The 25,204-nt window shown below is 44.5% G+C and overlaps 1 protein-coding gene across 1 annotated transcript in view; it reads left to right on the top strand.

Moving 5' to 3' along the window:
- The window catches only part of LOC147733211 (mucin-5B-like), a 1,334,855-nt gene that overhangs the window by 407,265 nt on the left and 902,386 nt on the right, over positions 1–25,204 (top strand). Inside the window, exons 8-9 of the mRNA XM_086956056.1 lie at positions 1,041–1,290; positions 2,318–2,360. Of these exons, the coding sequence (XP_086812182.1) occupies positions 1,041–1,290; positions 2,318–2,360 (293 nt within the window). The remainder of the gene's footprint in view (positions 1–1,040; positions 1,291–2,317; positions 2,361–25,204) is intronic.

Genomic DNA, 25,204 nt, shown 5'->3' with positions numbered 1-25,204 from the left:
CTGGGCCTCTGTGGCCAAAGTCCCCCCACCTGACCCATGGACCGGGTAATAATAGCAAAGGAACCCCCTTCAACCGCTCAGAACCCAGAGCATCCTTGAGCATCTTCCATCTCCTTCATCCGCAGCATCGGGACCACCCCATTGAAGTCTACTGCAGTTGTGTTTTAAAGTTTGGAACTAGACTGGAAAAAGCTTTGGTGACCAGGTAACTGTTCAGATACTCTTTATTGCCCCCCGCCACTCCCCCCCCCACACACACACCCCACCCCAGCCTTCTCCCTGTTGGATTTGGTCACCTAAACAGGGCCGGAGTAGTCAAAGTCAATTCTTACAAACTTTTCAAAAGTTTACAAACTTTACAATGCCAATGCTTGTTTGCAGTTAAACTAAGATTTATGTTTTCTTTAAAAATGTGTACCTTTGCAACCCTCTGGTGGATTTTGCTCATCTTGGACTCTAAAGAGTCATGCAAATATAACCTAATTTTATGAATTTGTTATGGATTTCTTGCATAATATGTGTCTTTCCTCTTTCATTGTTTGGCACTGTCAAATGCTTTACAATAGCTCCTTAGGCTTGCTGCTCCATGCCATAGCTGCCAAGGATTGAGTTTAAGGTTTTACACATGAGCATAACTGGAGGTTAAACAGTTGTTGTCAGTGTATTAGTGTATTACCTAGTAAGGCCGCATAGCCACGCCATACAATACACCCAAATCCTCAAAATATACATTACAAATATCACACAAACAAAACAATTTCAAGTTGTCTGACCACCTGCTGCTCATGTACGGCAAAAATACAGATTCCCAATGAAGCTAGTGCTTATTCTCTGTGGCGTGCTTTTGTGATAGAGACCAGGGAGAGTGTGAGTGGCCCCTTCTGTGTGAATTTGAAATCATACTATTCATTGGCATCGCAGTTATGTTTTTTATTTACTGTGTTCACTGGTCTGTTTTTGCTACTAGAGCTATCTGTGTGCGCCCCAAGCACTGTACGACTTTCTTAACCCGTTTGTGTCTATTTTTCCCGGGCGCACAGAAATGAGCTGTCCTGAATCCATGGTCTTCAGCTACAGCCGGAGTGCTTGCAACAGCACGTGCCGCTTCCTCGCGCAACCCAATGCATTCTGCGACCTGCCTGGTCCACCCGTGGAGGGCTGCGGTTGCCCACAGGGGGCCTTCCTCAACGAGAATCTAGATCAATGCGTAGAGGCCATGAAATGCCCGTGTTTTTACAACAATGAAGTAATCCCAGTTGAGAGCGCCATCAACATTGGGATCGTGACATGGTAAGTGTGCCACACACCATTTAGGCAACTTGGTTTCAGGACGTGCCAGGACTGCTTGTCTTGTGGTATTCTTTCCAGATCACACTGCACATCTCTCCCATAGAGCTTGCAGTGTACTGCAACGCTGCTAGTGAGGCTCTGCTCATACCACTAACATGCAATACTGACTCTTAAGCACCACAGTCTCACGACCTTCGACTGCTGCACCTACTGGAAACCCAGAGAGTCAGTCGAAAACCGACTGTCTTTGGACAAATAAAATCCACGTATATGTCATCTGATTCAAGATCAGAATGTGAGACATAAAGGGATGCCTGGAGTGCACTATTTGAGGCACACCTGTTGAAGGCTAAACATAACAGGGATCTTTACCACGCACTATCTGTGGCATGCCTGCTGTATGGGATTAGGATATACATTGTGTGCCATTCCATTTTAATCCATGAACTTTTTGCTAAGGTAACTACAAATGGATGGGATTATAAAACACAAATTGCAGATGTTTACTACTTGATACTACATCATAGGCCACGCATCCTTGCACATACCAGTTCACCATCTCCGATCTAGGGTGATGCCGTATTCGTCGGATACCATTATCTTCCCTCATATAATTCGTGCCCTCCCTAATTAACTGCACTACCTACGGCCGAAACTCTTCTTGTGGCCGCGCGGTTTTCATAAACACCGATTCACTAAAATGCCGGAAGTAGTGGAAGTGACAGTACACACCTTTGACCCACGACGACATGACGAGATTGACCCAAACCTAGCCTCTCAGACTCAGCAGCTACCTATTTGAAGCTGGGGGGCCAATGGGGGCAGGTGGTGTACACTACAGAAGATAAACAGGGAACCCTTTCTTTGGAAACCTCTTTCGCTTTGTCGTCAGAACCACGGAATGAGGAGTAGTAACGGGAGTGTGTGGGTTTCTTCCAAGTAAGCCCGGGTGCAATGGTCTGCCCCAATGTGAAGCCTATCATCAATGCGAGTGTGCTCCCTCAATCACTTTCATTTATTGTTTCAGCAAATGCATCGGTGGAGTCTTGGAATGCCCTGGTCAAAATTTTGTTGAAGGTAAGCTTGTGCCTTACTGATGTTCATGCATTGTCCTAAATACATATTTGAATGCAATGCATGCTATTTCTCACTAATTTTAAACAATTACATGATATTTTCGATTCTCCCCTGACTCTTTGACTTGACAGTGTGTCTTACTTTTTTTGGAAGAGATAGCATGCTCCATGGGAAAGAACGAGGCTTCATAGCTGAGGTACCTAATCAAGAAGTGTGTGAGGTGGAGTGGCTGGCTCCAAGGCCCTGCTGGGCCTCAGTGGTAATTCTGGGATAGGGCCAGGGAGATACATATGACATCCACCAGTATAGGCACACACTCCTGCAAGGCTAACAGACCTGTATTGATGATGCTCTGCCTGGCATACTGGAAAATATCAGCGTCAGTGAGATGTACAACCTATCCCTCCCACAAAATGAAAGTCCCACATCTCTAAACCCAAGAGTATGGCTGTTATTTCTTTACACGTGCAAACACAGGCATTCACAAATGCGCAGATACCCTTTGTGCTGTAGTTCTGTGCCACCAATGTCGGTGCCCTGTGCTCATCCTATTCTCTAAACTACAGCTCCATAATCTTGTGGAATTAAACACAGGAAACAGTAATAAGAGCGAAAGAGTCAGTCATGCTGTCCAGAGACATGGCACAGACTGCCTGTGATATGTGTGCATAACCGAGTTTGGAAGTGGTAGATTTTTAAAGCCAGACCTATTGATTTTTCCATCGGCTTTTTTGTAAATTGTTACAAGTTCACCCAAACGCCTTTATACTCCAACGGTACTTGTCACTGAATTTTAGGAACCGAGGTTTGCTACATCAGAGGATATTTGAGTCTAAGTACAATTCATCTCTCAATCAGCCAGCCTTGTGGTGAAGAATGAAATGCATATCAGTTTCTTCTCTTTAGCTTTCTTTCCAATATGTTTGCTGTGTATGTGTGATACTAATCTGCCTCCCTGAACATTCTCTTGCAGTAGGCACACAATATTTTCTTTCTTTAAGCCCTGGCAGCTTGTTTTCAATTCTTTCCATTTTAATGGCCAGAGAAGAACATACAGAGTTCTATTAAAACTTTGGTTGGCGATTGCTCTATGATATCTGCTTTGCAGGTAGCCTGGGTCATCTGGCAGGCAGATGGCCTGCACCATCTGGTTTACAGCTGGCCCAGGTAATCTGGTCAGCATCTGAGGAACCTACCGACTGAAAAGCCACCTAGCACTGATGTGTGTAACCTGTTGCTAATCTTGGGTTCCATAAGCCTCCACTCTGTAGGGAATTAATAGTCAAAGAAAATGTATTGCTTCTTGATAGGACCAGAAGGTGGAGGGTGTCTAAAACCACTTCAGCTAGAAAGGCTGCACCACTGGGCATATAGGGTGAGTTGGCATTCGTCAGTCAGGGACAAAGTGCAACATTCCCTACCAAGGGCAGGGTGGCGTACATTGGGGAGGAGCTTGGGGTCTCCACTCAGCCAATCAGCTTCAATAATCCCCAGTGAGAGGCAGGTGAAGCCAGCGCTTACACCTAGATGGTAAAGTTCCGGAGGGGGAGGGTTCTGGTTCCATAGACCAGGGTTCAAGATACTATTCAGAGCCACCTTATATACACAGGGCATAATGGCACCAGACCAGGGAGGAGTCTGGGTCGCTTCCTGGCTGACCAGCTTAAAAAAAAATCCCAGTGAGATGCAGGTGAAGACAGTGCTGTTGCTTGGTAGGGAGGAAGTAGTTTTAAGGCCAGAGGTCCTAGCACTAGCTGGAGCCACCTTCTCTAACCCAGGGCAGGGTGGCAGCAGACTGAGGAAGAATATGGGTCTCCTCTAGTATAGTGAGCCCCAAAACTCTGAAGGATATGCTGGTAAAGTCTTCACTTTAAACCTTTCTAATCAGGTCTCCATACACCAGCCAGAAGTGGCTTCCCTACCCAGGACAGAGTGGCCCTGGTCAAGGAGATGTCTAAGTCTCCTCCAGGCTGACTAGCTCAAAGATTCCACAGTGCTAGATAGTTAAATTCAGCACTTTTGCCTTGGTGGGCCTGGCCCCTCAGGCCAGACAGAAGGCACTGGTAAGAGTCACCTTTCGTAAAGGAAGGGTGCCCTGCCCTTCCACCCCAGTCATCAGGGCACCATCTTGCACCATCTTGCATTCTTTTAAAGATCACCATTCATCATCAGGTACACCAGTAAAACTGAAGTAAACTGACAGCTCTCAGAAAGGATTAGGTTTTCAAATGAAAGTTCAGACTAGACAAAGGGTGCATGCATGACATCAGTCTACCCTTAACCAGTCACCAAGTTTAATTGCATTTTTTGTTTGCAAACATTTCGCAGCATTTAATGAAAGTGAGGCATCACAATTTATCCTCAATTTCAGGAGGTTCGCCATAACACTGCATGTGATCCTATTGCAGAAGTAGAAAGAGAATCAAATATGCTACTAAAATACTTACTAAAGTTCACAACCCATGGGGTATCCCCCATTCGAAGGGACGTAACATGGGAATAAATAAAGGCTCTCAATGACCTGCTTCTGCCCCTGAATGGTGAGGTGCAACCAAATACTGGGGACGCACTTCTCCAAGCCATGGTTAAGGCATATTTCAGTGCATCAGGAGACTGGCCGGATTTGAATATGCCCACCCACAATAGCATGAATGCAGTCTGGGACTGCACCCACCTACTGGCAGGTGTGCAACCTCCATTGCCCCTCAATGTTTGGTGTGGATGGACCTTTTTCCTTCACTCTGGAGAAAATACAGCAGGGAAGTGGCAAACACTCAGTGTTCAGAAGGAACTGGATAAAAGGCGAAAGCAGACAGCTTGGCCCCAGCGCTCCTAGTTAGTGGACCACTGAGCACTGGTAATCCTAACGTGAATGCAGTCGCGTTCAATTTGAGGATCACCTCTGCCCTTGATGCTCCACTGAGATCTGTACGGTCCCTGAGAGAGTCTCCCTCAGGCCCCTGGTTCTCTGCAGACCTCAGAATTGAAAAAAGTGGGTGTAAAAGACCAGAACGGCTATGGAGGAAAGATTACTTGGCGGAGGTCAAGCTATCCTATAAGGAAGCCCTAGAAAAGCTGCGTAAAATGATGGGGGTGACTAGAAGGGAATACTTTGTTAATCGCATTGAGAGTGCGGAGAATTCGGGTAAGGAGATTTTTAGGATTGTCAGATCCTTTACTAGCCCATCCACCATTGAGGGAAATGGTCTGCCCTCTCCTTCCTTGTGTACAAACCTATCAATGTTTGTTAGGACAAAAAGTAGAAAGTCTATGACTCTTTCACGGTAGGAAAGTTGTCGGCGGTATCACAGCCATCGGAAACTACAAGTTCTGTTGGCGCTTTTTCGGAGCTCCGCCCTGTAACCTTGCAGGAACCAATTGTCGAAATCTGAAGATACAAGTCGGACTCCCCTGTGGACCCCTGCCCACCCAAGCTTTTTAGATCTTTGGCTCATTGCATTAACCCAGTTTTAAACTACATTTGGAACACGTCGTTATCTTTCGGCATCTTCCTAGATATTTAGAAATGTGCATTCTTACTACCCCTGCTGAAAAAAATGAATGCTGATCCCACAGAGCTCGGCAATTACCATCCAATTTCACTGTTACCAGCACCCGCAAAAATGTTAGAAAAATTGGCTCAACCTCAACTCGCCAATTTCATCGATGAATAGGACATCATAAATGATACACAGTCTTGTTTCTGGTCAGGATACAGTACTGAGACTGCATTGGAGGTGGTGGCGGAGTCAGTGAGAATGTCAGTGGATGCTGGAGCATCAGCAGTGCTGATCCTTTTAGATCTGTCGGCAGCCTTCAACACGGTTGCACACCCAATTCTCCTGGACAGGCTCAAACAGCTGGGCTTGCAGGGGCAGTTCTTGCTTGAATACAGTCCTACTTCACAGACCGCTCTCAAAGAGTTTTTCTCCACCCACATCAATCCAATCCTAAGCTACTGCGGTACAGTGTTCCACAAGGCTCTGCCCTAAGTCCTCTGCTTTTTAACAACTCCCTGGTGCTACTTTTCAATCTCATTGCTACCTGGGAACTGAAGGCAGTGTCCTATGCAGATGACACCCAGCTGGTGTTCTCATTCAATGACCACTCTGAGGACTCGTTTGCCAGACTCACGGAGTGTCTGAAGGACATCGCCTGCTGGATGAACAATAACAGACTAAAACTGAATGGAGATAAGGCGTTGGTCCTATGTTTTGGCCTGGCCTCCCCGTCCTCAGGATTATGGTGGCCAGCTGAGCTGGGGTCACCACCAATTCCAGCAAATACTGCAAGGAATTTGGGCATCCAATGGGCCTATCCTTTGAAACTCAAGTCCGTCACATCTCTTTATCTTGCTTCAGGAAATTAAGAAGCTCAAGGAAATTCCTGCACCTCTTACTGGAAGATAGCCCCAGGGCAGTAGTCCATACTACTGTGACCTCTCAGCTGGATTATGTGAACAGTTTGTGCCTAGGGCTACCTTCTTATCTGATCCACAGAATTTTTTTTTTAAAACAATTATTAAATACCCGGCACAACAATATTAAATACATTTTACAATTCATTCTGTTAAAAAATGGAATACACAAAATATAAAATGTAAAGGCCAACAAATACATAAAACACGCAGATCTTTCCTAATACTTAAGAAATAATTAATTAATACGAGATAAGAGACCATAAAAAGCAACTGGTTAATCTTGCAAATCCATTAATAAAAATAACATCCTTCTACATACAGAAGCTTCCTTCAGGAAATAACAGATGTAAACTTAAGCATTCAAGAAATGATAAACCTAAGCAAATCCCCATTTATCCTAGCAACTAAATATGTCAACTCTAACCAGCCTCCTACCCCACTCCCATAATTCCAATCGCAGACGGGCGCTGGGCACCATCCCTCCATCCTTTGATGGGGTCCCAGATACTCAGTCCCAGCTCCCTCATCTTCCTACCTCTCCTGATATATAGGGAGGATTCTATATTATGAATCCCTAGGAGTTGGGTAAAACACATCTGAAAGGTGGGGGCTAAGGGGTCCTTCCAACCTGCAGCTAAAAGTATCTGAAGGACTGCCACACATATAAAAACAAAAGCTTCATCCTCCTTTCGGAGGCCCAGATTACTATCAATACCTATTAACATAATGGTAGGGGATAGGTCGATGTAAACTCCTAGCAGCCCCTCCCAGAAAACCCCGATCTCTCCTAGAATTAGACTTAATTTATCACACTGATGGAACATGTGTATCAGATCAACATGCCCTTCTCCACACCTTGAACATTTATCATCCTCCCTCTTTCCCCAATCATACAGTTTGGCTGGTGTGAAATAAAGATTAACAAGGGTTTTATAATGTTGGGCCTTTAGATTAGTAGACCGGAATAATTTCCCTGCCAAATGCAGCGCTTTGTACAAGTCTATGTCCGGATCATTTAATTTAATAACCCAAGAGTCCTCACATTTTTCTAAATAATCTTGTACACTCAGTAATAAAGAGCTATATATCAATTTAATATTTATTCCGGCCGCTATTAAGTATTCAATTATATTAATTCTACCCCCTGGAGGGATCTGCTGTCTAATACCCAAAAGTATATGATAGATTTGGACATATTTAAAACCTTGATTTGCCTGAATACCACATTTTTGCTATATGGTATTGAATCCCAACAGTTGATCCCCTTAAAAAATATTGCTTATTTTTCTAACTCCTTGTTGTTCCCAGATTCTACCAATCCTATCCTCATCATGCGCTTGACTTCCATAGAGGAGTATAGTAGTTTATTTTTGGAATTGCCAGCGTTCTTTGTATCATCTTCCAAACCTCCCAGGCACTATCCATTATCTTATACCGCATTTTTTTATAATACCACCTTTCTGTTTTACGGCGCAAGAGCCCTATGGCTTCTCTGCCAAGCATCAACTCATATATGGTTGGCAGACCATGGCTATTTGGTATCATACCCGTTGGTCTTCTTGCAGAGTCAAATAATATTGCCATCTGACTTAGCAGGCAGGCCCAATGATACAATGTAACATTCAGGATCGCAAGCCATCCCCTTTCCTGCGGGAGAGACAAGTATTTCATGGCACGTCTGACTTTCCCATACTGCCATATAAAACTCATAAATATTGACTCTATTGATTTCATTACAACTTCATCGATCATAAATGGAATAAATCGGAGCAGATACAAAATTTTGGGGAGCATAGTCATTTGTAATACATTGCCCCTTCCTATTAAAGATAAGTGCAAGGCGTCTATTCTTTGTAGGTATGCTGAGATTGACTTCAACAGCGGATCAAAATTAACATTTATTATTGTATCCGTTGCAGAACTTATTCTGAGTTCAAGATAGACTGCACTTTCTGTGCATCTTAAATCATTCATTTTAATATTATTAGTGCAGACTACCTGGGTATTACTTTTATTCAGCAGATAGCCAGACCTCTTTCCAAATTCGCTAGCAATCTCCGTGATTGCTCTCATAGCCCTAACCGGATCTGGTGTAATTATGGCCAGGACATCCACATAGGCCAGCAGCTTGGTCTCGAAACCATTGTTAACTATTGGCTTGATGTCATGACAGCTTAATATTCTTTCTATAAGTGGATCGCTATATAGAGCGAAGAGTATTGGTGAACAGGGACAACCCTGTCATGTCCCTCTTGAAATAAATATCTTATCCGAGCTACCTCTCATTAATTGAATTCAAGCCTTTGTCTCCAAGTACATTGCCTTAATAGCCTTAATTATTCTGTGGCCAAACCCCCTTCGTTCCAATATCTCCCACAAATACCTCCACATGACTCGATCAAAGGCTTTTTCTGCGTCAAAAAAGATCATGGCCATCCGTCCCCCCGTGGCTGCCAGTGCGTCAAAAAGTGAGATGACCTACCTGATATGACCCGTTGTCCCAGGCCCTGGGATATCCCCATACTGCCACGGGGAAACCAAACCACCAATGACCCTTCCCAACCTCTTTGCTAGCACCTTTGAATAAACTTTAGTATCTGCATTGATGAGGGATATTGGACGAAAAGACGTTGGGTTATCTTTTGGTTTCCCTTTTTTGTGGAACACTACAATATTGGTTTCCTTCCAGGATTCTGGAATTTCACCCATATACAATATATGATCAAATAAGTCCAGCATTGTGGGGGAAATCTCTCTCTGGATACATTTATAGACTTACAGCGGAATACTATCGGACCCAGCTGCCTTTCCTGATGACATATCTTGCAGGGCTTCAGTGACTTCCTCCATCGTAAAGTCCTTCTCTAGTTCTTCCTTTGCCTGACTGTCCAACTGTAGACCCCCTCCCTCATCTTCCATACTATAAGCTTCCATGCAAATCTCCTCTTCATACAGATTTTGATAAAAGTCCTTAAAGACCTTGAGTACATCATCAGGCTCTGTGTACACCTGATCCCCCTCTCCTATGTCTGTTATTAAATTCCTAGTAGTTTCCTGTCTAATACGGAGTGTTAAGAGTTTACCCGCCTGTTCTCCTGTCTCGTAAACCTTTCCCCTATGTGATTGGTATTCATCTTCGGCTTTCTGAGCCAACCATTTATGCAGCTCGGATTTAATGGTCAGAATCCTATGCTGAATCTCAGAGACCTCTTTTCCTTGACCTATATCTTCAGTATGTTGTTCTTCTGCAATCGATAGCTCTCTCAACAGTCTATCATTTTTGGTCTGTGCCTCTTTCCTTAACCTGGCAGTAAAACTAATCGTTTACCCTCTAAGTGAGGCTTTAAATGCGTCCCAAACTGTATTCCGGGACACACTATACCGATTCATGTCAGAATAGTCTTGGGCCCACATCTTCATATATTCTGCATATTTTAGGTTAACCAATATCTTCCTGTAAAAGGTCCACTTTGAGTAGCTCTTAGTGAGGGCATCCGTATCAAGCTGTAAAACGAATGGATTATGGTCAGATACTGCTTTCGGCAATTTCTCGATCCTAGCTCTTTTTATTTCTGTTGCAGATATTAGAAAAAAATTCAGCTTAGTGTACTTTTTATGCGGACAGGAAAAATATGTAAATCCTGTCTCGTTGAGTTCTTTGTTCTCCCAAACATCTACCAGTCCATGCGAGTTGATTAGAGAATTCAAGGCTCGGTATACCTTAGGTATACGGCCTGCGTAGACATTATTATAAACAAGGTCAACAGAGATATTAAAATCTCCGCACAATATCATTGGCCTCGGCCACATCGTCAACTCTACTTCAAGTTGATCAAAGATCTCAGGTCCATCCTGGTTAGATCCACAGTATTTCCTACTCCGAGTTCCACCACAACCCACCTCCCAAGGGTATCTGTTATTTAGCATTTTACCCCACCAAGGGCACCCTTGGCCAATATTGCCACACCCCTGATGGTAGATGTTTGGGAGGAACAAGCCAGTAAATCGTATCCTCTGATATTCAATAAATTCCTTTTTGCCCACGGTAAATGTGTCTCCTGTAAACAAACCACATCTATACAGTTTGACCGTACAAATTCCCCCAACCGTTGCCTCTTCCTCCAGTCATTTAAGCCCCCTACATTCACTGTACAAAACTTAAGCTTCCCCATTTTTCTCTAAAGAATTGCTCCATCCCTTATTACTCACATATTTCAACTGTTTTATGTTCAAGACCTTCAACCAAGTTAGAAAATAATGCTGGGTATATTTTTTTCCCACCCGTGACCTTCCCCACCTTCCCTGCCCCCCCTTCCTAGCCCCCTGAACCCCTCCCTGCCCCCCTTCTCCGTCCCTTCCATCGTGCTCTCCAGCTTCCCCAGTGAAGCGCCTAGATCTTGGTCTGTGCATAGGATGTTCGAAGCATTAGCGACATGGCTACTCCTAATCCGTCAATAATTTAAATTAACCCACTAATCCAAATATTTCATAGGTCTAGTATCTCTCGTTCAAATCAATACCCTTTTCCCTTCCCACGCTGACTTCCCCTACTCGATTCTTCTCCCTAATATATGCATTTATTCTTTTTTTTAGACATTTTGCCATTTGGAAAAAGAGCTTGTACCGCTTTCACCGGAGCAAACTTATACTCCCAAAATACCTCTCCTTCCTTTTTCTTTCCCCCAAATTACTTTATTTGTTCATAGCATCCAGATACTCCTTTGCTTTTATTTCCGACAAGAAGTAGCGGGTCTGCCCCTCATGGATCACTTGAGCTGTGCTGGGTTAATCAAATAAATCTGGATGTTTTTCTTCTGAAAAGGTTTTATGAGCTGCCTTAACCTCCAGCGTCTTTCCACCGTAGAGTGGCAGAAATCTTGGCGCACCAAAAACGATATCTCCCCACTTGTTCTCTTAGATTCAGGTCTAGCCTTGTCTGAGATTGCCTGGCGTAGGAGGAAATTGCCAAAGAACACTAATATTGCCCATGGCTTGGACCCTTCGCTTGCTTGCATCCATGGCTTAAAGGGGGTACGATGTGCTCTTTGAACTTCTGCTGCCCAATTTCAGATTGACATCTCAGGAAACAAAGACTTAAATAGCTCCAGTATGTTAGACCTGGTGTTAGACCCTTCCAACCCCTCCGGAATTCCCAGCACCCTGAGCATGTTCCTCCTTTGTCTGTTCTCAAACTCCTCGAGCTTCCATTGGATATATTTAATTTGAGAGCCTTGAGCTTCCACCTGGGTCGATGCGTTTGCCACCTCTGATTCTGTAGAGACAATTCTCAACTCGAGGTTAGTCACCCTTTCCCCTATTTTAACACAAGCTTTAGAAAGTTTCCTGACGACCCCTTGCATTTTCCTCATAGAGGACTGCTCTTGGCGCATTGCTTCCCTGTGAGGTAAGATAGCCTGATGAATTACTTCCAGTGTAGTGGAAGCCATGCTAACTTCTGTGGGGGTTGTGCCAGACAAAGAACCCGACCAACTGGGTTGCAGATGTATAGTCCCAGTTTAAATCTTTTCTTTCACACTTTTGTGTACCAGGGCGAAGGTTTTTTTTGTTGCTGTTATGGGAAGTGCTAGGTCACTGTCCTCAGGATCCGTGTCTAAGTTGCTTTCCCCTGATTATGTGCTGAACCCGTCCTCCGACCACTCTGCCCCTCTGAAACCAGAAAAAAACAGTCACTAGGCTCTTTATCCATTTCTCCTCTATTTTTATCCCCTGCTAGCAGTTCTATTAGCAGGTGCGAGTTGTTCCTGCCAGCCGCTAAATTGGGTTTCTGTGCTACATTTTCTATTCCTTGCTGTATTTCAACACAGTCAATGCCCATCTTCTTACCAGCAGCCACCCGCTCTGCCACGACAGTGTGAGGTTTGGGGGAGACCAGTGGGACCGGAACAGCTTCTGAAATTCCGGCAATATCCCCATTCTCTTCACCCGGGGCACACATTTCCCTTCCATTCACAGCTTCCATGGGGGGCATCCCCCTGTTTCCTTTTCTCTCCATTAGGCAGATCAGCCTCTACAACCCTTGACACTGGGGTGTCTCTAGTCTCTTCCCGACTCACCTCCTGACTTTGCTTCTGCTTGCCTTTCTCCTCGCTGACTGCTCCCGCCTGAGCTTTTGTCAGCCGCTGCAGGAGTTCAGCCACCGACGGGCCAGCCGGGCGGTTTTTGCCTGTTGCTCCGCCTCTTCCCCTCTACCCTGCTGGTGGGTCTGGCATTTGAGACTGCTGCAGGCTCCCCGGTATTTGCTCCGGTGAATCGAGCTCCGCTGGGTTTTCTCCTCGCAGCTTTTGTCCACCTGCCAATTTAGAGACAGCGGGGTTTGTAGCTACCTTTGGGGCTATTTCAGCGCAGCTCCCCGCCCGATGATGCTCCAGCTGATAGAGGTATCTCACTGGAAAGGATAGAGTTCAAGTCCTTGACCCTAGCTTTTCATGCCATGTGTAGCAAAGGATCTATGTATCTCAGACACAGGCTTTGGCCATTTTAACCTAAACATACTTTGCGATCAAACTCTCAGCACCTGCTTTGTGTACCTCGCTATGCTAAGTCTTGAATGGGAAGAAGGTCCTTCACAATAAGGACCGCCAGGCTATGGAATTCCTTACTTTTGCATATGTGCTTCATGGAAACAGAACTTAAGTTTAGGAAGATTTTGAAGACCTGGCTTTTTACCTAGGGATAGCTCCTGGTCGGGATGCCATACCTGATCTCCACTCAGCGCCAGGATACCTCTGCTTGACTTAACTGTCGCGCTTTACATATTCCACTATTATTATTAATAATATTGGGCTGAAAGTACTTCGGGCCCACTTCAGCTCGTGTAGCCCTGGTTGGCTGTACTGGGACAGCCGTCCAGCAAATCAATCTCAGTCAAAGCATCCTGTTCATGTTTCTGAGCCCATATGCAGCCGGGTACCCAGGCTTTTTCTTTGCCTATTTTTAGGTTGAGCCTTTGCAGCACGCATGGGTTGCCTACAAGACCTGCTGTAACCACTTCACAGAGTGTAATCCCACCTGCTGCTTGCCATTGGTTCACTCCTGCTTCACTCTTCTTTGTTGGCTCCTCATTGGTTGGCTCTCCCGATACATAACTTATGTTTTTTGCTCAGGATACATCACTGCTGTTTTTCACTCAGGAGCACCGTCCAACTACAGTTTCCTTGAGCTGTAGGTGTTTATATATTCTTAAGAGGACTACTTCCTTTATTTCCTGTTCGTGTTAGATGATGTTTGGTTTGTGTTACAGTGCCCCTTTGCAGCACTAAGGTATAGCTTTGTATGAGAGCCTTGTAATTTGTGTGTTTGCGCAGTGCGTTATTGTCATCATTAGTTTCACTTTAACAAAGTAGTCCGCTTTGGAACATCCAGAAATGTATTAATGTGGAAAGAGACCTTTACAAGTCACTTGATTTATATTGTTAAAAATGGGTCATTGTATGCAAATTTGTTGCTTTATTATGATCAGGTATGGTCCATGTTGCAGTGCACTCTGGTAACCCCCCACAGTTTATTCAGTGATCCGAGTTTCCTTCATATGAGTGGGCATGGCCATTGCGTGCAGTAATGTATACATGGTAATTTGGACATATTTACAATGAAACATGAGTCTTCTTGAAACCCACCAGAGAAGGGAGAGTTTCATACAATGCCCCTATGGCGAGAGGCAGTAATAGTGCTCTAATACACTACAGTAGTATATTTCACTTGATATTTTCATCAGAATGCCATAAATCGAGTGCTTGTATTTTAAATCTATTTTAAACTACATAATGACACTTTCCAATCCTAAGCCAGAACAGCGGAAGTGAATTCCTATCTCAAGAATTACACTGTGAGCTTTCTAGTTATCTATAGATCCATACATTCTATTAATATATGTAACATCTAAGACCTCTTGGTCCCAGTCCCCTCCTCTGACTACTGCACCCCTATCCGCTGACTACAGAAAGTTTCCACTGGAGTTCTAGCCACTGGCTTTTGTTACAGTATGCCTCATGACAAATTCTCTTCCCATGCCCACTGGAACAACATTAATGGCTACTGTGCCCAATTACTTACAACTCAGCTTTCCGTTGCCTCCATTCACAGACCCTATACCTGCTGACTCTTAGCTGTTTACTACCTAACGTTATAACTTCTGAATTCCATTATTTTGTGCATTCGTCCTTTGTCAAGTTTTTGTCAGTCAACCAAATGACCCACACCAATGAGGTACCGGCTGCCGATATGTTATGAATTTTGAAAATGTAATGATGCTGGTAAATGTCCCTGTTTGTGACCTTAAAATGTACCTTACCTATGTACTTCCATCAGTGGGAGAGGCCTGCAACCGGCATCCACTTGTGGTTTTCTGTCTAACCTTAAAGCAACAGCATATGTTGATCTCTTTTTGGTTTCTGACTGCCCCTTGTTTATGGTATACCTCCTATAATGTTTTTGTGATCATTAAAAAGCGTGTATTGATTTCTCACAAAATCTCTAATTTGTAACCAATAATTTATCTGCCATCTCATTTTGTTTGTTTCTGTATCTTCTCTATGAGGATACAGGCCAGTGAGGAGCTGTTTCAAGTTATAATAGTGCTGCTAGCTGCTACTCTGGTTCCAGTGGTAATTCCTCATTCTTGGTCCTTTAGGCAGTGCTGTTAGCTGCTTCTCTGGTCTCATTGGGAATTCCTCATTCTAAGTCCTACAGACAGTGCTGCTAGCTGCTTCCCTTGTCACATCTGCAATTCCTCATTCTAAGTAGGGGTGGGCAGAGTTGGCATAGCACCACTATGAGGAGTTCCATGGAGATTTGGAAAATATCAGTGGAACAGGAGCCCACGTCCTGTGGCCAGCCGAGGGTCCTTGTGACTGGGATGCGGGTCCTTGTGCCCGGGCAGGCTCCCAGATCCCCCCGGCCTGGCTGGGTTGTGAAGCAGAATCCGGATCCAGGGTCTGGGTTTCGGGTAGGGCCTGGAATGTGAGAGCCCCCGTCCTGTGGCCTGCCAAGGGTCCGTCTGCCCAGGACAGGGGTCCCTGGTGAGGAGCTCTTAAGCCCTCCAAAGGGCCAGTGGGAGCCCTCCTGTGAAGGCTCGGGCGAGCAAATTGGCATCCTTTGGGCCCGCCATCTCGTTGTGCCTTTCCCCTCGGCCATCTGGCCGTGTACAATGCTTGCCAATGGGGTGACCAGATCGCCGGGCTACCCTAAAAGTCCCGATGAGGGCTCGTTAGCCTCCCCGATCCTTACCAGGGCTCTAGGAGGTCGGGTACCCCCATGCCCTGGGTCCCCTCTGTCACTCGATGTGCACGGGTTACCAGAAAGAAGGGTAGCTTTCCTCTGGAATGCTAGGGGCAGGGAATGCCAGAATCGCTGCTCGGTTGGCGGTTCTCGGCTGGGGACCAGATGGGCTAGGCCTGGACAACACCTCCCCACTGCCCAGGCTTCCTCCACCGGCCCAGTGTGCGGCAAAGTGCCCAGGACAGGCTCCGCACCATGCCCTGGGCCCGGGTGGGCTTTCCCCAGCTTGGCTTGGTTCAGGAGCATAGGCCGGGGCCCTTGGTGGCCCAATGCAGGCAGGTGGAGGTCTCCCCAACGCGGCCTGTCACTGGACTGCTGGGCAGGCCCAGGGATGGGCCCGGGTTAGAGGTCCGCCAGGGACCCCTATTCTCAGTCCCGGGCCTGAGGCCCAGCTGGGGTCTCCAAGCCCTCCATGGACTCAGAGCCCCTGAGCCCTGCATGGGCAGGCAGGAACCCTCCGGTGAAGGCTCGGTGTGGGAAGATTGGCGTCATTCGCGCCCAGCCATCTGGTCATACCTTTCCCCTTGGTCACCTGGTCATGCACAATGCTTTCCAATGGGGGCAGCCTTCCCACCCTATACAGCAGTATGTACCCAATGCCTCAAGTTCATAATGTGCAGTGGATGAGCTAAGAGTGAGAACAGCTGCTACATTTGATACATACTGATGGTAGCTAGAATTCAATACCACAAACAAATGAAGATCCCTGGTACATCAAACAAACTAGTATTGACAGATCCTCCAGAGAATGAGCGTGTGAGGAGGTGGTACCAGGGGAGTGAAGCAAGTAAACCAATCAGCTTTGAGGTCAATTTAATAAGAAAAGATAAGACACAGGGATGATCAATATGCATTGCAACAAGAAAGATCAAGATCATGCACTCTGTTTATGCCAAGGTTGTAGAAATATACATGCAGTTAGATAGACACCTAGTCACATTGCACAAATCAAATAGCACACAGTCAGATCACACATTCTACTGAGTTGAGTTTTAGGACATATAGATTACACAAACCAAATAACACGTAGGTAGATAGCACTTAAAACATTTAGTGAGGAGGGTGGGAGTGATTGCACCATTGAATGAAGGAGGGTGAGAGGTTTGGGTTTAGTTGCGTAATGTTGCTCAAATATGCCCACTGCCGGTCACATGATTCGTATGTATGATTCAGAAAAAATACACTATACTCATATTCAATTTGAGAGTTGGGGAACCCCGGCCATATGGTAGCCCCGTTGGAAAGCATTACGTGTGACCAGATGGCCGAGGGGAAAGGCGCGACCAGATGGCCCTGCATGAAGCGCGGCCATGGGGTCGCTCTGTGTCCTAACAAAAGGGCGAGTGGGTGCCGCATGTGGGGCCAGAGGCCCAGGGCCCCAGCTGGGCCTCAGCCATGAGGCTGAGAGGGGGAGCCTATGAGCCCTCTGACCCAGGGCCCACAGACACCTTGACAAGCAGGCGAGGCGGGGAAGTCTGCACAGGACCAATGGACACCTGTCTTTGACCTAGCGGCAGGCCAGGGGATGGAGCCCAGGTCTGGAGCACAAGACCTGGGGCCCAGCAGGGCCTCTGGACCCAGCCGGTACTCCTGGGCCCAGAAGCCCACAGGACCCCATCCTGGGCATGATGCCACGTTGCTGGCCCGAGGAAGGAGCCTGTGGTGGTGAAGCTGCCCTCCCCGGGGCCCTCAGGAACACCAGATGGAGGTCCTGTACCCAACCAAGCGATCGAGGGCCTCCCCGGGCACGAGCCAACCCGGTTTCGGGCCTTTGGCATGGCGGCAGGCCGGGGGACTAGGCCCAGGCCTGGAGCACCCAACCTGAGGCCCAGTGGGGCCCCTGGACCCAGCCTGGACTTCCTGGCCCAGAGGCACAGGGGAAGCCTCCACGGACCCGCGGGACCCCGTCCAGGGAACCCTGCCACGTGGCAGGCCTGATGATGGAGCCAGGGGTGGGAAGGCTGCCCTCCACTGGGCAGCCTTCCCACCCTGACATGCCCGCACATGTGCGTTTGTAAGGAAGAAGTTGGCGAGAAACCAGAAAGAGGAGGCCCCGGGACGCCGTATCTCAGGTAAGTCGTTTTCATTAGTTTTAGAATGTTATAAATGATTTTAAGTGCATTTAGAAGAGGGCGGGAGGGAGGCGGGTAGCAGGTAACTTTGCTTCCCTATGGCGTGAGCGGAGTGTTGCCTACTATAACTACTTTGCGAATTGCGAAGTAGGCAACACTACGCACACTCCGAGGACGGAGCGGAGCACTACGCCCACCCCTAGCATAGACCTTTTCTCCACACTGCAAGTAGTAATCCATTAGTCGAAAGGTGCCTTGTTGGAAACATCCTAGATTTTTAGTGGTGCTGCAGTTACGATTGATCCTCACTGGCACTGCACTATTTCTCTTAAAACAATATAAAAATGTGTTAGCTAATCACCATTATGTTTATAGGAGTAGTAACAGTGATGTAACTAGAGACATAAGTGATCCAAATGGTATTAAACTCTTTTGTGAGTGTACCGTTTAGCCCTCCTCCCACAGAGACCTCCATTGGCAAGAAATTATGAGATTATGACTTCACGCCTTCTGTGAGTAAATGGATCCATTTATTGGCATTGTTGTCTATATATATCACCCATCTTCAGGAGTCTCATGAATGTCTGTGTAATTATTTTATATAAGATTGGGATCGTATACTGATAGCTTTCCCTGCTGTATCATATATTCTTTCAGGAATTCAGGTCCTTTATAACTTCCTAAAATCTTTCCTCTTCTTCCCATATCTTCTAGTGCTTCATATATCATGGATCTGTCTGTTATGATTTTGGTTAAACTGTTACTTGTTTCATAGGCAGAGGTGTCCGTGAATCTGTTTGTTGCTTGAATAAATAGGGGTGCATTTAACCTCTTACTCCATAGGCAAGCAAGCATGTTTTTGGGTCTACCTCTTTTATTAAATATAAAATTGGGGTGGATGTTGAGTCAGGTATTAATGAACACACGTAACATGATGTATTTGTGGCTTGTTCTTCTAGGTTCCTAATATGTGCATACCATGTGTTATCCTTTAATCCTGTATAAATCTTGTCAACCTAAGTGTTTGAGTGTATGCTATTTTTCTCTACTTTCCCCACAAGTATGCTTTTCTATTCTATAATTGTTACTATTGCTATTACCCCTATCATTGTTGCTCATTAATTCTTTAGGTGAATTCATATGATATATATACATACATAACCCAGCCATGCTTTACAGAAAAATTGACATAATACATATCTCATATCTCTTCGTGGTGAAACAAAGTCCAAATGCCACGTTGAAGGGGAGGATGTCTGGTTGCTTCTCTTTTCTTCGGACTCCCCCCCATTTATTTCCTTCCCATGTCCGGGTATTAAGTTTTGTTTGTCCATTGTATATTTTTTTATTTATTTATTTGCGTGTTTATATAGCGCTAGAATCACTCCCGGGGGAGTATCTCCGCGCTTCGACCGCTGCGAAACCCTTCCTGGCTTCCCTGAGAGATGGTCCCTTAATGGGTATCTCCAGGGTGAGACCAGGCATCCCCGGCGGTCTGGTGGGGCCGTTAGTGAAGATGAGGCAAGCTAATGCCCAGAGTTGCTGAGTGTGATCGCTGATCAGAGTGGGCACCGAGGCGAGAGAATTATCGAGTCTGCTGACCCTGGTCCAGAAACCTGCCGCGCCGGGAATCGAACCCTGGTCCCGGGCCGTCCTCTGCTCTCGGGTCTGCCGCCTCTAACCAGTGAGCCACACTTCCTCACTTAGATGGATCCATGGTGTTTTGTCTTTTACTTTCAGTGCTGTATTCATTGATTCAGTGACTGTGTAAGATCCTTCAAACTTAGGGTCTTTCCACTTCCTGATGACCTTCTTGATGAACACTGTGTGGTTGTGGGATCAGGTCTGCCTTTGCAAGATCATTTCAGCTCTTTTGTTGGTACCGTAAAACCTGTTTAGAAAACAATTCGACTGCCTTTGTCAGTTTAGACAAAGAGTCATACATTTCTTTCCCTAGTGTATCTCTACTTGTTTCAGCATCTGTTTTTCTTCTAAATGGAGGATGCTGCATTTTAATAGTCCTCCCTCTCACTATCTGATGGGGTCATTGATTGGTGTGTTTCATAGTGAGAATAATGCAATGGGAAGGCAGTGTAACCATGTTTTGGTTAATGCTGCTGATATTTTGCTAATTTTGTTTTTTAGAAGGCCATTCAGGTATTCTACAATTCCATTACTTTGTGGGTGATAAGTTGAAGTCAGTGTATGCTTTATTCCTAACATTTATGTGACATGCTTGAAGATATCATTTGACAAATGAGTTCCGTTATCTGATTTTATTGCTTCTGGGCCTCCTCGTCTCGGTATAACTTATCTTACTAGAAAGTTAGCAACTGAATTTGCATTACACATGGCCTGGCTCTATCTATCTTGAGAATGGACAGACTACAACTAATGGATACCTATAGTTGTTGAATTTATCTAAGATATCTACAAAGTCAATGTGAAAAGCTCAGAAAGAACCCTGTGGGAGTGGAATTGTTGATGTGATCACTTGTAGTATAGGTTTTATGGAATATTTATGACAGGTTTGGCACTCACTTAAATACATGTTTACCATCTCATGTACATTTGGTATGAATCCTTCTGATTGAAACTCATTGCTTATAGGAGGAGTAATGGTAGTGTGTGCAGGATGATATATTTGATCTAATGCATTGATCAATAGCTGTTGGGGCATCACTTGTTTGTCTGTAGTGCTTTGTCTGAATATCCAGCCAGTAGTAGATTGTTGACATCCTCTTTGTTTCCAGAGATCTTTCTCAAACTCAGGTGCTGCCTCCTGTAGTTCTTTGAGACGTAGATGGGAAGTCTCAACATATGGTGTTGCTCTTGATATATTTATCTCATCTGCCTTATTCTCTTCATTCTCCTCTTTTTGTCTTGCATCAAGAATTTGGTGTGTTGTTGTGTGCCTCTAGCTGCTTCTTTTGCTGCTTGTTCTGCTAACTCATTTCCTCTGGACACAATGGCCAGTGCTCCTGTGTATGCTGAAGATTTCACTATCACCACTCTAGATAGTAATTCTAGTGCTTCAATGATGAGTTCTAAAATATTTCTATGAGCTACTGGTGTACCATCACTTTTGAAGAATCCCCTTCTTTTAAACCTAGAGATACTAGAATGCACTGTGGTGGTGACATAAGCTGAATATTAATACACTGTAATATTATCTCCCATCCCATGGTCTATAACAGCCAGCAGAGCTACGAGTTCCTCTGCCTGTGCCGAATAACAGGAGGGCAGTGTTATTTGCTCTGTTATCAAGAACATATCATTGTGTATTTTACCTTCCACTACTGCTGCATCTGCATGTTTTATTCCTGCTTCTTGGTCAATTGTGGATGAGCCATCAACAAAGTATATTGTACTGTCGGGTGTTGGCCCCTCTTTTGCCTGTATATCCTAATCTGGGGTAAATGTGGAGCAGTCATGTACTTCATCTCCTTCCTTTACTGGGTGTGCTTTGAATGTGGTGGGATTTACAGTGTACAAAAAATCACTAAAGGGGGGCAATAGACAACTTGTAACTGCGTTATCACGGTTTCACATTTAGAACCCTCATATACGCATTAGTTGGAACGGTGGCGGTATATCTTGATTCTCCGCCATTCAAATATGCGTCCTTGCATTATCATTGGGTTCAGTTGTGTTGTATGTAAGCCTCAAGCCTGAGGCAACCACATGAGAGCGCAGTAGTGTCCAGTGATTGATGGTTAGTCTCACTTACGCTTGAAGTGGTCAAAATGATAAATTAAAAAACTTTCTCACATCCATAAAAAGAAAATTTGTAATCAGGGTGTGAATGGAAGAGGTTATTAAAAATATCTATTGGGTATATAGTCGGAGCGTGTAACTGAATCCACTATACCCTATGTTTAGTTTTCAACTCTGTACCCCCTTTGCGCTAAGAAAGTTAACAAATTTGTGGTATCTTTTCTGCAGTGCTCTTCAGACCTGCCACTTATTAGGATGTCATCCACATATTGCGCAGCCGACTGCAGGTTTGAATGGTCATTTTTGACCACCCTGTTAAATATACGAGGAGACTCGCAATACCCCTGTGGCATATGAGTATACAAATTCTGGGTTCCTCTTTAGGTAATTGTTGTTAGGTATTGACTTTCAGGGTGCAGGGGGATCCTATACAAAGCATTTTTCAAATCAATCACTGAACAATGTGTCACGTCAGCTGTGTTGTTTGTCAATATTATTCCTGGATCTGGTACCACTGGGAACTCGGGTACCAATATGTTATTGAGTGGGTGAAAATCTTGTACCATCCTCAAAATACTGCCCTTTGATTTCTTTACAGGGTATATATGACTATTACAGGGTCAAGCCCTGAATATAATACTCCTTGCTGCACCAATGCTGTAATAGTAGGTGCTATCCCCTCATCTGCTTCTTTATGATAAAGGATACTGATTAACCCTAGGTAAAAGTGCTCCTGCCTTTATGGTAACTTTTACTGGTGTTGCTGTTTGTATCAAACTTACATCATATGGTCCTGTTGTCCACAAGTGTGGTGGTATTTTTGCTAAATGTTAGTCTGTCATAGAGTTGGGACGTAACTTGGGCAGTGAATGTTCCTATCTCTAATTCTACTTGAATCATAACTATTTTCAAACACCACAGTGGAAGTTCTAGGCCTACTGTCTCCAAAGAGTTGTTTATCATGTACATATAAAAATATTAGTTCAGGGTTCATGAATAGTATACATGCCCATGTTGTTTAGTGCTTGTCAGTGGCCAATAGTATACCATGTGTGGGAGTTATATCTATTTCATCTATGGTTATTAATAGTGGTGTGTCCTACAAGTGTTGTGATTGGGGTCTTTCTTGGAATCTGAACACAAATTCATTTAGGTATTTCTACTAATCTCCCATTAATTTGGGGTGTATTTGCTATTGTAGCATATACTGCCCTTAGAAACCCTTTTTCATCAGTAGGCCTTGCTTGGTATAGTTTGTTGATCTCTGCTCCCATACGTAACATCATACCTCTTTTTTCAAACCCCTGAAGTTGTGCAGACCATTGTGCCATCATAGCCAAAATGTACTGTCACATTTAGTTTATGCATCAAGGGCCATATGTATCATCATCACCATTTGCGATTTCTAAATAGCGATTTTTAAGGAATCGCTATTTAGAGATCGCAAAATGGTATGTATGTAGAAAAACGCTATTTTTTAGCGATTTCCAATTATTCCTTATTTGCGAATTCGCAATTTGCGAATTCGCAAATAAGGAATAATTACCCATTCATTCCTCGGGGCCAGGAGGCCCATAGGAATGAATGTGAAATGCATTTCATTTTGCGAATCGTAATTTGTAAATTCGCAGAATGAGATTGATTTCAAGGGTGCAGGGGTGTCTTAAGGACACCCTCCTGCACCCCTGAAATCAGCATGTGTGTGCATATGGCGCACATACATGCCCTATGGGCATGTATGTGCGTCACATGCCACATTTAAAAATGCCAATTTGTGCATTTTTATGAGAAATCGCAATTTACCACCAATTGAAAGTTGGTGGTAAATTGCGATTTCTTAAGCTAAAATCGCTATTGAAAATTGCATCATACATAGCATTTAAGGAATTGCAAAATTGCGATTCCTTAAATGCTATAGCAAAATAAGGATTCGCACCTTTTTCTTCCTTATGATGCGATTTTTACATACATAGCAAAAAATGCTAAACAGCCTTTTGCGATTTGCAAAGGCCGGAATTCGCTGAATTCCGGCCTTTGCGAATCCAAAAAGGCTTGATACATATGGCCCTAAATACCTTCCTAAAAGATTAGCTCAAGATGATGGTGAGTATAACAGTTTTCCATGTACTAAAGCTTATCCTATCTCCAACTGTTGCTGTAAATGAAACCCTATTTACTGCCCCAGAGATTCCTTGTGTGTCCATAGCTGTTTTGATAATCAGATCTTTCATTCTTTGATGCATGATTTTGTTGCCCCTGTATCTACTAGGAAGGTATCTGGAATTTTGTTTATGGCAACTGTCACAGTGGGTTCCTCATCTGATCTATGCATCACCGATAATACTGGTCACATTGGAATGCTCTCTGGGCCCCTTCATTGTATGTATTGTTGGTGGTGACCATTATCTCCCATAGTCCCATAGAATGGATTTGTCCCTACCATCACTACCATTCCTCCTCGTCATTGCTATCTTAAGGGGTTGCGTTGCTTTGCTGCTGCTGGATTTGTGTATTCTGATATCATTGTAAGGTACTTTGCAGTAGTGAACTCAGAATGTGTTGTCCCAGTATTAAGCTATTTTGCAGGGGTGTATTCTGCATCTGTTGTCCCTGTCCCTGTATCTACATTGCCTGTGCCTGCATGTCTGCTTTCCTATATCTGCACTCTCTAGCCATGTGGCTCATTTTATGACAGTAGAATCATTCTGTTGCCCATATTTCCTCTAAAACTTCCTCTTCCCCTTCCTCTACTTGACTGGCTAACTTTGTAATATTGCTGATGTGGTTGTGACATTATATTCTGAGGTGCTGTGGCAGCCAATTCTGCCCCTTCTGTTGCTGTCTATTTATGTTGTACTAGTCTAGCATTTTCTCTTTAATTTTCCCTTTGTTTTTCTTTCTCCTTTCTTTTTGTAAAAGAGTACAAGATGTGCCAGAATTTCCATCCACGGCTTTGTTTCCAACCCCACTTTATTCTCTAAATTGGCCTGTACATCTGCTGGTAGATCTCTTTTTATAATGTTATAGAAGAATAAAGTGTTACTTCCTTCACTCTCCTATGCTTTCCTTGTCTCTTGACCCCACCTTTCTTTCATTCTGTTACATAATCAGTTACATTTTCATTGTCTCTGCCATCATGCCTCCTATATCTGGTTTATTTGGATGGTTTTTCCTTAGTACTTCCCATATTTCTGGTCTGTTAGTGTTAAATTGTGATCCATTAAACTTATTCTCAGTAAGTGCTACTCCTGGAATTCTAGCTGTTTTGAAGATGTTGTCAGTTTGGCTCCCGATTAACCCAGTAAATAGACTTTTATATCTCCAATAGCTA

This window comes from Lissotriton vulgaris, chromosome 2_1 (assembly GCF_964263255.1).
Source record: "Lissotriton vulgaris chromosome 2_1, aLisVul1.2, whole genome shotgun sequence".
Classification (NCBI taxonomy): Eukaryota; Metazoa; Chordata; class Amphibia; order Caudata; family Salamandridae; genus Lissotriton; species Lissotriton vulgaris.
Note: the sequence above shows the minus strand (reverse complement) of the source record. Positions and strands in the feature narration are given on the sequence as shown.